The sequence below is a fragment of the Embiotoca jacksoni genome, unplaced genomic scaffold, assembly GCF_022577435.1.
Source record: "Embiotoca jacksoni isolate LCO1_2020_lvr unplaced genomic scaffold, fEmbJac1.0.p SCAF_59, whole genome shotgun sequence".
Taxonomy (NCBI): domain Eukaryota; kingdom Metazoa; phylum Chordata; class Actinopteri; family Embiotocidae; genus Embiotoca; species Embiotoca jacksoni.
Window position 1 is genome coordinate 260546 of NW_027185413.1, and position 12384 is coordinate 272929.

Below are 12384 nucleotides of genomic sequence, written 5' to 3' on the forward strand. Positions count from 1 at the left end.
CTACTTGTGGTTCCTAGAGTTTACAGAAGTAGAATGGGAGGCGGAGCTTCAGTTTTCAGGCTCCTCCCCTGTGGAACCAGCTCCCAGTTTGTGTTGGAGGGGCAGAAACCCTCTCTGCGCTTGTCATCTCCACCAACAGTTCTTCTCTTCTATCTCTATACTGTCCTTTTCTCTCTCTGCTCTCCTCTCACCCCAACCGGTCGAGGCAGATGGCCGCCCACCTCTGATCCTGGTTCTGTTAACAGATGCTCCGCCCACCTCTGATCCTGGTTCTGTTAACAGATGCTCCGCCCACCTCTGATCCCGGTTCTGTTAACAGATGCTCCACCCACCTCTGAGCCCGGTTCTGTTAACAGATGCTCCGCCCACCTCTGATCCTGGTTCTGTTAACAGATGCTCCGCCCACCTCTGATCCCGGTTCTGTTAACAGATGCTCCACCCACCTCTGAGCCCGGTTCTGTTAACAGATGCTCCGCCCACCTCTGATCCTGGTTCTGTTAACAGATGCTCCGCCCACCTCTGATCCCGGTTCTGTTAACAGATGCTCCACCCACCTCTGAGCCCGGTTCTGTTAACAGATGCTCCGCCCACCTCTGATCCTGGTTCTGTTAACAGATGCTCCGCCCACCTCTGATCCTGGTTCTGTTGGAGGTTTCTTCCTGTTAAAGGGAGTTTTTCTTCCCTCTGTTGGAGGTTTTTCTCCCTTAAAGAGGAGTTTTTCCCTCCTAGATTATGTGGGAATTGTTGAATTGTTGAATTGTTGGTTTCTCTGTATAATGTTGTAAAGTTCTGCTGTAAAGACTTTAATGTGTTAAGTGCCATGAAATAACCTTTGTTGTGATTTGGCGCTATATAAATAAAATTGAATTGAATTGAATTGAATTGAATTGAATTGAATTGAATTGAATTGAATTGAATTGAATCATTTTAACAACCCTAACAATTTAACAAATTAAAGAAAAAGATAAAAGTTTGGCTTTCTGATCAATGGTACAGATTCCACTGTGCATTGTGCTGAAAACAGATATAATAACAAATATGTACACAAATGTACATCTGTGATTGTAAAACTTATTGTTCTATTATAAATATGCTGCATATCTGGGATCGGATACGAATGAAAAGCAGAGTGTCGCTGTTGTCTCTTATTCAGCCACAAGATGGCAGCAAATAATTATGTTAGTTTATTTTAAGATCAAGTGTTCACTGAGAATGTCTTTTACTGTTGTTACACACACACACACACACACACACACACACACACACACACACACACGCATAAGTCTATGCAATATTAATAATAATCTTGATAATTTAGCCTCAGAGCAAAAAAACATTCCCAACAAGACAATTCAACTTTCTTTACTTCAGACATAGAACAGACTTTAAGACAAGACACAGGTCAATATAGAAAGAATAGAGCAAATAGTAAAGTAAAATAAAGTTTAAAATTTAAACAAAACTCAAAGTGGAGTAAATAAATAAAACTAAAACAACCATTGTTACACAGATGTTTTCAGTTGATTTTAGAAAAATCTGGGAGGTGAAAACTGGTCTCCTCAGGTCCAAAACGTTCCCAGAGTCTTGTTAAAAGAAGAAGTGATGCAGTTCAGTGGTGAACATGATCCTGTCACACCTTTTTAAAAACGAGCTGCTGCCATCAAATTTAAAATGAGCAAATATTTTTTATGAAACAATACAATTTCTTCATTTCAACATTTGATGCTGTCTTTGGTCCATTTTCAATTCAATATGGATTTGATGTTTCACTTTTCTTTAATTGTGATACCAACTCCCCAAGTATCCTGTGACTCATGTCATCTATGTCTACATCGCAAATCATGTTATCTTAATCATTGTTGCGATAACATGTTTCCCTGATTCACAAAAATCAGATAAATTGTGCTTTCAAATATATTTTCAAGATATGGTATATTTTAGTTTTTTCTAAAACTGCAATCAATGTTATTTTTTTTCCCTTTTTTAACAAAAGGTTTCAGAAATCTTACATTAAATATAAGCAGAAACAATTACTTGCATAGATTACCTTGGGAAGATTATCACACGTCCCCAAATGACCTGGATGCATAATATGCATCAAAACCCTCCCAAGTCTGTGGAAAATAGACATGTTGAATAAAAATTGTAAGTTGGTAGTTCAGCGGTTTACATTAGTTCATAAACCAGTGGTTCTTAAACCTCGGGCCAGTACAGACACTAGTGGACTTATGGTTTTATCTTTTTTTTGTGTATTGTTGGGTTAGGGTATGGGATAGTCTGTCCACAATGAATTAGTAAATGCAATGTCCTAATATGGATGGCTGTGCACACTTATGTGTGTGTGTGTGTGTGTGTGTGTGTGTGTGTGTGTGTGTGTGTGTGTGTGTGTGTGTGTGTGTGTGTGTGTGTGTGTGTGTGTGCTCGTAAACATTTTATGGGGAAAACATGAACAATAATCAGTGAAACAGTTTGGATTTTGAAAGTCAGGGTTGGGGGCTCCGGTCCCTGAACAGCTGTGAGCGGCCCTGCAGAGAGCTACAGGCATGCACACTCCGTGCAGCATGCAGACTTAAGAAAGCCGTAAACCAGGAATTAGATAGCTATGATCAGTGAACGCTGTTCAGAGGTGAGAAGAGGAAGCCTGCTTTAGGATGTTGGGATAGAATCAGTGAGAGATTGAGGAACAGTGATGCTGCCGCAGCAGAGAGTCGCGCCGGGAGTCAGGATGGATCTGAAGGATGTGTGTGGATAACGGCCGTTCATCGGGGACTGGTCCGTCTCTGCCAGGAGAGGACAGACTGCAGGAGACACAGCACCGACATATTTCTTCAGTCTCTGCATTTTCTGTGAAGACGCAGGTGTGGACGGCGGAGAGAAGAGGAGGGATGACGGCTGAGAGCTCCGCGAGCAAAGGACGCCACCATCATCTCTTGATGGCTGCCCTGCTCTCCTGATTAAACGGCCCGCTTCAGAACCGGCAAGCCAAACCCACCAGTGCGCGGACTGGGAGAGCCTATATAAAGCGTCCCGTCCGGTGTCTTTCACCAGGTCCTCTTCATCCGCTTCTGCAGCCTCTTCTCGGCTGCAACCCGACTTGTGTTTCTCATTCTTTGTGTTACCGGGGCAGCATACAGCAGGAGCAGCCATGTCTCATGCATGGGGATACGGACCCACTGACGGTGAGGACCTCACAGCATCCAGCCGGGCTTTATGCATCACTTCAGACAGTCTATCAAAGCCACCATCCTGCCAAACCCCAAGAATAATTTCATTACTTTAAAAACTGAAGGAAAATAACATTTCACAAACAGAAAACTGGAGATATGGAGATATTTCCAGGTTCTGTTGGCTGTAACTCAGCTTGTACATTGAAAACGCATTTTAACTTTAAAAACTATTATTAAGAGTTTAAATTGAGCATCTGGATTAGCAAACTTCTACATCAACATTATGTAGACCATATATTCTGAAAAATGTGTTTATTTTAGTACAAGTAAGTAAAAATGCAACCGTTTTTACAATTAATGGATAAATGACTAAAATTAGGCTTTTTATTTATTTTGTCTGATATTTTTTATTTTTTTTTAAACGACAACAGGTGTGGATGAAAAATGTGATTTTGTTGTTGTTGTTGTTGTTGTTGTTGTTGTTTTGTTTTGTTTCTGCTATCAGTGGGGGAGATTTAAGGTACAATAAGGTATAAATTAAATTCAAGTGATGAAGTTCTTCCACTTAAGTTCTTCAATTTTTTTTCACACCTTCCATTTAAAACAGATGCTCAACTAAAACATGGGCGAGTAAAACCCAGCTGAATTGACTGTTTCTTTCCATAGCCGACTCTCATGATATCCTCTCTGCACGTTTAATTCCTTGTTAATGCCTTTGCACGGTAATGTTGTTTTTATTCAGTAAACAACGTGTGAATCACACTGAGGAGATTTGTTCATGTACAATTTTACTATTATAGTTATTTTTAAACTGTGATATCACAAAGGTGGCTTCCCTCCACACTTCAACCTGATAAACGACAGAAGTGAGAATTATTTTCTTATCTTCAATCTGGTGGAATTTCTTCACAGAGTTTAAATCATCTGTGTGTAGTGGACAACATAATATTACAGTGTCGTGTTAGCATATGCACATTTATGATTGTATTTTGTAGGACCGGACAAGTGGGCTGAAGGCTATCCTATAGCTAACGGGCCCCGGCAGTCTCCCATCAACGTGGTCTCCAAGGAGGCTCAATACGACACCTCTCTGAAGCCTCTGAAGCTCAAGTATGACCCGTCCGATGCCAAGGGCATCCTCAACAACGGACACTCCTTCCAGGTGGACTTTGTGGACGACACCGACAGCTCCAGTAAGCACACTGGGTTATTTATGGAGATATGTAATCCTATTTCTACTTGTTTTTTGTCCAGTTTCTGGACACAATTTTGCTTCAACAATATTTAGAACATCATCAAATATAATTAATAATTTAGATTATAGTAATCAACTGTAATAAAGTTGTGTCACATAAAAAAGGTCAGAAAAAGACAGACTATCAACCCACAAATCTGACTTTTATTAAATAATTCTAAAATGTATACAATCCTTCATACTCCCAGTAGATATTCATATTAGTTAGTTTAGTTTGTGCATCTTGTTTATGCCTCCACCCCTGCTGTATGTGCTTGAGCAGATAAGAGTGTGTGATGATGTCAGCACTTTGTTAACCCGGTTCATTATCTGGAGGTCAACAGACATCTGCAGCACCTCACCCCGGGGCCTGACACCGTTTATTCCACTTTCATCCTGCAGTACATCTCAGAAAGAAAAGGAATATTTAGAGTCAGAATCAGAATCAGCTTTATTGGCCAGATATGTTTACACGGACACTGCAAATTTCTGGAGTGAAATATCCTGGACTTAAACAAAGAGTTGGATTTTGTGAGTTTATGTTCTAAGTTAGACTCCAGCTGGTGTTCAGAGACTCTGGTGATATTCTGGTGTTCATTCTCTGAGTGTTGAGGAGCATCGTTCAACACCACTCTGTTTACTGCACAGCTTTGTTGATGTATTAGCATTTCCCAGCATGCCTTAGTTATTTCTTTGTAACTTTTGAGAATGAAGCAACTAAATTAAATCTAAGTGATGGGCAGAAATTATATTTAGTTATGTTAAAACATGATGTTATTAACATTTCAATGAAGACATAGTGATAAATAAAATGGGGCTGTCATTCAAAACCATAAGTGTACAAGGGAGGAACTTAACATAAACCAATCAGTCACTTTAACTCAAGTCAGTTTCTATGTTGTTACACTGAGTTTTCTTGCAGCATTAATTGTTGCTGCATATAATCACACTGCATATAATTGTCATATATAAATTTGTTCCAAATATGTTGTTAGCTTATTGTCAGTCTGACCCGAACCCTTTCAAGTGAAATGAAGTTTTAACTCCCTGTATGTCAAACATAAAAAAAAAATAGAAGTGTTTAATGTTAACACTGTAAAAGAGTTTCATATTAAAACAACTCAAGGTTAAAGTCAAATTTACTCTTCATGGTTGTAGAGTTTTAACTCCCAAAGATTTCAGGTTCAACTCCTGAAAAGTGTTGAAAATCAACTCCCAGAAAAGAGTTCCTTTCACTCTGATTCAGAGTGAATCCGATGCTCTCATGTAACAAAGCAAACAGAGTTGATTTGAACTCAAGAGTTTATTCCAAAGATGTGAATTTGCTGTGTACAAGGAATTTGTCTCTGGTTGTAACTTCTCTCTCAATGTACAAACATAGAAACAGACATAAATAGACATACAAAACATAAACAGACATATGTACAGCTAAAAAAAAAAAAACAATTACACCTAGTGCAAATGGTCCAGTGTTATTGCAAACAGTTTGACATTGCATGTATAATGTTAACTGTTGAACAGAGTGAAATTTTTATAATTTATAATAATATTATGAAATAAATTTATAATATTAAATTTGATAATTAAATTACACTTACAATTAGTTTTTTTTAATTAATGAAATCATAGAAACCATATAAAAATGGTACACTCTTAAACTGCTTGTTACCATATATAAGCATCATACCAGAACAGAAAGGTTCAACCAAGACATAAACTATTGACCTTTAAGTGAACAGCTAAGCAAAATGGATAATTCAGTGATTTACAAGTTAATGAGGAATCCACAAGAGACATTTTAAAAAAAGAAAAGTCCAAATTAAAGAAAAACATATCCAGACATACCCATATTAAAGCTTCAAAAAACCCTTAATCCCTCATTTCCCAAAATGCAATACGGCCGTGTCTTTTATTCACTATGACAATATTAGTGAAAATTTAAAAGTATAGAACCAAAGTCATAACATGTTGTTATCGACTAATGAGCATAAATAGATTAAAACAGACAATAAAATGTGTGTTTTCCTGACTGTGTCTGATGAATCTGTTGTTTTGTTCTCACCAGCGCTGACTGGAGGTCCTATTTCTGGAACGTACCGTCTGAAGCAGTTTCATTTCCACTGGGGAGCCAGTGATGACAGAGGCTCCGAGCACACTGTCAACGGCATCAAGTTCCCCTGTGAGGTACTGAGGCTGCCGGAGCTTCTGTTGTTGCCCGAAGGGGGAATAAAATACGCTTACACCAACAATATAACTTACATTGACTGATCCTCGGCACATTGAAGCTGTGAACAGCCTTTTAACAGAGTTTAGACCTTCAAGTAGAACCTGTCACATCAACATATCTCGGCTGTGGCCCTGCAGTGTTGAGACTAATATTACATCCATGTCATGTGGGAGCGAAGGTCATTATGGGAAATATTCTCATGTTTATGACTTGTCAGTCTTCATGTCATCAGGCTGCTTCTTCTCACTGTCAGGGTTAAAATTATTGTGCTTTTTTCAATGTAGCACTTAATTACATTTCAACATTTAATTAACAGCGATCCTCAGCTACCGTGAGACAAGACGATATATCTGACTGTCCCAGTTGTAGTTAAGGTTTGGAGAGTGAATGCGAATGACAAGCATAAAACTGGCAACTATGGTAACTGATGGCTCCCTCTGTTCACCTTTATGGATCATTCAAACTTGTGTACAATCATTTTCACAGCACTGACTAAAAACACGGCTACATAGCAACAAAATGCCTCTAAAACAAACGCATGTTTCTGTTGAGTGAACATCTCGGTGGCGTTCTGTGACAGGTTGTCTCTTTAGATCATATTCGTACACTGACTCTACTTTGTGCTTTAATAGTTAAACTTTGATGGGTATTTGTTCTTGTTAGCTTCACCTGGTGCACTGGAACACCAAGTATCCCAGCTTTGGAGAGGCAGTCGACAAGCCCGACGGACTCGCTGTGGTCGGGGTCTTTCTCAAGGTGAATCATGAGTACATACGTGGGGTGGGAAGTTTTAAAAGAGAAAAGGAAAACAAATACTGTATTTAAAGAAGAAGAGTCTTCAAAATGATATGTTTTGTTCCAGATTGGTGCTGCCAACCCCCGCCTTCAGAAAGTTCTGGATGCCTTGGATGCTATTAAGGGCAAGGTAAAAACAGAATTCATAAAAACCCATCTCTGCTCATCTCAAGTGTCCCGACTGTCTACGAAGAACAGCTCCTGAGTTTGGAAAACTAACAGCTCCATATTCATGTTTCCTTTCTCCCCCTTCTTGCTCCTTCTCTTCATCCTCTCTTCCCTGAAACCTGCAGGGAAAACAGACCACGTTTGCCAACTTTGATGCAAAGTCTCTTCTTCCTGTCTCTCTGGATTATTGGACCTACGACGGCTCTTTGACTACTCCACCCCTCTTGGAGAGCGTCACCTGGATCGTCCTCAAGGAGCCAATCAGTGTCAGCCCTGCACAGGTACTTATCTTTAAACTTACTAGCTTCTATCCTCATAAAAACAAAATTTGCAGGAAATATAGCCGCAAGCTGCAATTTGCAGATTTGGTCACAATTTCAACAAGAGGGAGGAACTAAAAGCAGGTCAGAGAGGTAGCCTACATGGTAGAAGAAGACAAAGAGCTTCTACTTGCTGTGATTTGTCAGTGAAAACACAGTCCCGACAGTAGAAACAAGCAGGGTAGGAGTTCAGAATCTCAACAGAATATCAGCTGACACAAATATTCAGCAATAAAATGTCCAGGAAATCTCAAACTCTGAGGACCTCCAGTGGGTGGAGGGAGTGACACAGAGGTAAACCAAAAACTACTGATTCACATACAGGTTCAAGCCACAGACTGGATATAAAAGTGTTCGTAGCTTCAGGTCTGTAAAATGGTTCTGATCCAGAAGTGTCTTCAGCTGCAATACCAGCGAGTGCCACTAGAGGTCGGCTCCAAAAAGCCTCCGGCTCCATAGACTCCCATTCAACTTCTCTCATCAAATCCAAAGTGAATAAAATGTGTCCATCAGTTATCTCGGTGTTGTTAGCTAAAGTCACTCCTTCTTATTAGTTTTCTGGAGGTCCATCTGAAAATAATCCCTCATTCATTAGAAAAGAAGATTCAAGAAGACCTGTTTTGGGGGGGGCGTGTCTGTTTGATTGACAGGTCTGTAGTGCAGTCAGGGTACAGCTATCGGTGGGCGGGACGTAATATCGTCAGGTTTCCAATCAGATCGGTCAGATCCACCGTTGGCTCCTCCCCCAGCTCGTCCAAATATGGTCACTTCCTGCTCCAAACTGCTCCGAACTAGCAAAGATGGTGACGGACAGAATCTGAACTGGAGGATTCATAACGTTCACAAACCAACGATGACATCACTGCTGGTTGCCGCTCCTGTTGTAATTAGTCCTACACTTCAGACAACCATGGCTACTTACAGCTTCTCTCTTGGTTACCATTTAAATGCCTCCAACAACCTCAGAAGAGAACTGTATTGTTATTTGTCATCATTTCCTTACTGAGTCGGTGGGAAAAATGCTCGCCTCCAAAAACAGTATAAAATACCCCAAATATTAAACAAAAACAACCTTGTATTAATTGATCCACTTACATTAAATAAGTAAATTAAAAGTCACTCCTCAGCAGATTCTTGAGGCCACAGTGACACTTGAGTTATTGCTGTTGATACTGCATGGCAGGATAAAGTAATACATGTGTTTAGTAATGAACTTCAGTTTGAGAGCCAGTCATCACAGTAGGTCATTTAAATATGGCTACAGTCTGAAGGTCATCAGTGTTGTTTTAGTCTAAATATGTAGCATGTGGCTGTGTTTGTTAATGTGCACTCAACAGCCAGTGTGTACTTGTGGCAGACTTCTTTCATGGCAGCCTACCTGCTGTTATGTGGGTTTGACATGATTCTTCTGTTCAGATTTTCAGACATGTAGTTTGGTGAGATTGATGCTGAATTCTTCAGTGAAATCTGAATAGCGTCATCTTAAAATTAGAAATTAAAAGTCTTTAAGGGAGTCTTGGAAATCAGAAGAAACAGCAGGTCAGTCTCTGCTGAGTACAGAGAGGTGGCTGTCTCTTTTTTTACAGTATTTTCCAACAACCTCGTACACCCATTGGACTTTGGTTTGGTAGTCATCTCATTCGGTGTTGGTGCGTACTTTAAAGGACCAGAGTGTCAATCCGAACATTGACCAGGACAAGAGTGAAGCCATGTTAGAGCAGGGTGGGTCTGAACCTGACGTGCCTCATGTTTCACTGAGATTACACTGACAGCCCGTATCTCCAGTGGACCGTTAGAAATGATATCTCAAAGTGAACTCAAAATGACACACTCCACCCTCATGTGACACAAAACATACAGTCCTGCCTGAATGCAGCCACTACATCATATGCTTATATACATAGATACTGCAGATGTTGATACCCTGACACACAACAGTATGACGCAGCTCGTACTTTGTTGTGACCCGGATGTGAAAATGTTGCTGAGTGAGCCTGTTGAAGTTAAATTAAATCGAGGCCTACCACCTAGCTTCAGTATAAGTTGCTCTCGGAGGAGTTGTTGTTGATGCCATGCTGCTGCTTTAGTCCACACACACACACAGTTATAGTCATATATGTGGACTGTCATATAGAGTAGCGAATGCTGTTTCTGTTGTTGCACAGTCTCCATATAATGTACATCTTAATATCACTGTCATGTGCGATATGAAACAACGTTCAGCATCAGTCGGGTGTGTTTTGCTTCACCATGTGCAATTGAGAGATAAGCGCCCAGGGGTGATGATAGGGGGGGTCCCAACACTGGACTGGAGATGAACTGGAGAAGTGAAGTGGCTGACTGCATCAAATTCATTTTTGCCTTTATTTGATGGGAATAGTTAAAACAGACCGGATGTTTGGGAGAGCGAAGCAAGTGCCAAATGTAACAAAGGTCCGGATGTCCCATGAATGTTGCACTGATGAATTATAAATGAAAACTATAGATGATTATTAAACGTGATCCAACTAATCAATGTTCAGTAGAAGAGTAAAAAACCTCTGAAATGCAGGCCTCTCTGTTAATGACGTCCACTTTGATTCACCAACGGAAGACTTGAGACCTCCTGCTCATCGTTTATTGTTCTGGTTTCGATACAATATTCACTGTTTGTACCATCTGCATTTCAGAAATGGTTCTATAGCCACAACAAAATACTATTTCTCATTAGGAAACAACTGCATACTGAACTCAGAGATGGCACCTGTTCAGATGAATAAAAGTTGCTCATTTAGTAGCATCATGGGTTGGCTGCCCAATCTGCACGAGCGTTTCCCCTGCCGACCCCACGCACACCTTCAGTTACGTCTTTGAAGGCTTTTCTAGGCTCAGGTTATACAAATATCAATCATCCATGGATTCGAAATTCTTAAAAGGCAGAAATCTGATGTTAATTGTGTTTCTCTCTTCCTCCTCTCTGCTCGTCTCTCCTTCCTCATCAGATGGCCATGTTCCGCGGCCTCCTCTTCACCGGAGACGGAGAAGCTCCCTGCTGCATGGTGGACAACTACCGGCCTCCTCAGCCCCTGAAGAGCCGTCAGGTCCGGGCCTCCTTCAAATAGATCAACTTCACCTTCATAGCTTCTGCGCCGCTACGCTTCTCCCTCCTTTCAAGCTTTACTTGTTTCAGCCTTACTGACGCCTACTTAGAAACTGTCACAGCTACCAACAGAGAGACAAGAATTGTGGCCCCTGATCTCATGTTATCTCTAACATGTGGCCGTCTTCCTTGTTTTTAGACATGCTATAACTAATGATCTAAATTATTTTCTCTGTGATAGTGTCTATGGATGTGCACCAAGCCAGTCTGCTTTATTATAGACAATATTCTTCAAAATAGACTCTTGTCATGAATCTCAAATTCTAAAAGTCATATTGTTGTGTTTGAAGTGTTAATACATGAAAAAGTGGTCAGAAACAGCAATAACAGAATGTGGCACAACAGTTGCCATGGTGACAGTCACCACTCAGACAGTTCAGCGGTCAGGCAGCACTTCTATGCAAGTAGATTTTAATTATGATGATGAAGGAAAGATGAAATTGAATGCTACAGTCTGTTGTGAAAGTTTTAGCTATTTGTACAGGTCATATCCACACAAATGCATGTGAGAGTGTTGGCTTCCATTCACTCTGCATTACTGTGGACATGTCTTCAGCCTATCAGTGTCTCTGTAGTATTAGTGTCCCTTGATTGACAACTGAACTACCTATCACCTCTGTGCATTAATCATTGTCTTTTAGACTCATGTAACACACTGTTGTCTTATTGGCAAAAATAGGGTCCATTAATGACACTATTGCCATGTCATAGTTTTGTTTTGTTTTTTTAATGAGATTAATCATATTTTTGGGATATATTTGTAGTAAATTCAGCATTTAATTAAATTGAGATCTTTAGCAGGTATTAAAGGACAGAGCAATGCTGTAGTTTTTATATGAAATGTTTAGCTTTGAGGGTGTGGCTGTAGTAAACAAGTTGAACACCTTTAAGTGCATCACTTAAAACTGCTGTCACATTATGAATGAGTGTGAATCTGTCATGTCATACATGGAAATGAAGTTCATCAATAAAAGCTCATAACTTACAGATGTCTCGAGTGTTCTTTCAGTTTTCTACAGAAATCTGATCCCCTGACTTTTGTTCTCACTCTACCGGGATGTTGATGTTTCTGTTTTATTTATTTAATATTTTCTCTGCATGTTGCCCACAGGATAAATCCTCATCACTTTTCATCTAATTATTTCAACATCTACGTGTACTAAATAAATAAGTGCATCTTATTAGTGCAGTACACATATTAGTTGGTAATGAATTCTACTAACTTTTGTATTACTCTCATATTTCTGGTTGATGTTTATGGTTTTAATTGAAACATGCATGATTATCTTCATACTTTTTTTTTGTGTCATAATCAGGCTACATTTTTTATTTTG

At 39.9% G+C, this 12384-nt stretch overlaps 1 protein-coding gene across 1 annotated transcript; it reads left to right on the forward strand.

Moving 5' to 3' along the window:
- Window positions 1–2527: 2527 nt before the first annotated feature.
- cahz (carbonic anhydrase) lies at window positions 2528–12035 on the forward strand. The gene is made up of 7 exons (XM_069173263.1): window positions 2528–3179; window positions 4163–4360; window positions 6467–6585; window positions 7292–7384; window positions 7491–7553; window positions 7717–7872; window positions 10893–12035. Exons 1-7 carry the CDS (start codon window positions 3146–3148, stop codon window positions 11010–11012), a joined length of 783 nt encoding a protein of 260 aa, XP_069029364.1. The 5' UTR covers window positions 2528–3145; the 3' UTR covers window positions 11013–12035.
- The last annotated feature ends 349 nt before the right edge of the window (window positions 12036–12384 follow it).

Bases quoted from the DNA above. Each gene is read 5' to 3' on its own strand.
- cahz (XM_069173263.1), top strand. From the start codon at position 3,146: ATGTCTCATGCATGGGGATACGGACCCACTGACG. The intron at 6,586-7,291 runs GTACTGAGGCTG...TGTTCTTGTTAG, and splicing joins GCATCAAGTTCCCCTGTGAG to CTTCACCTGGTGCACTGGAA. The intron at 7,873-10,892 runs GTACTTATCTTT...CTTCCTCATCAG, and splicing joins TCAGTGTCAGCCCTGCACAG to ATGGCCATGTTCCGCGGCCT.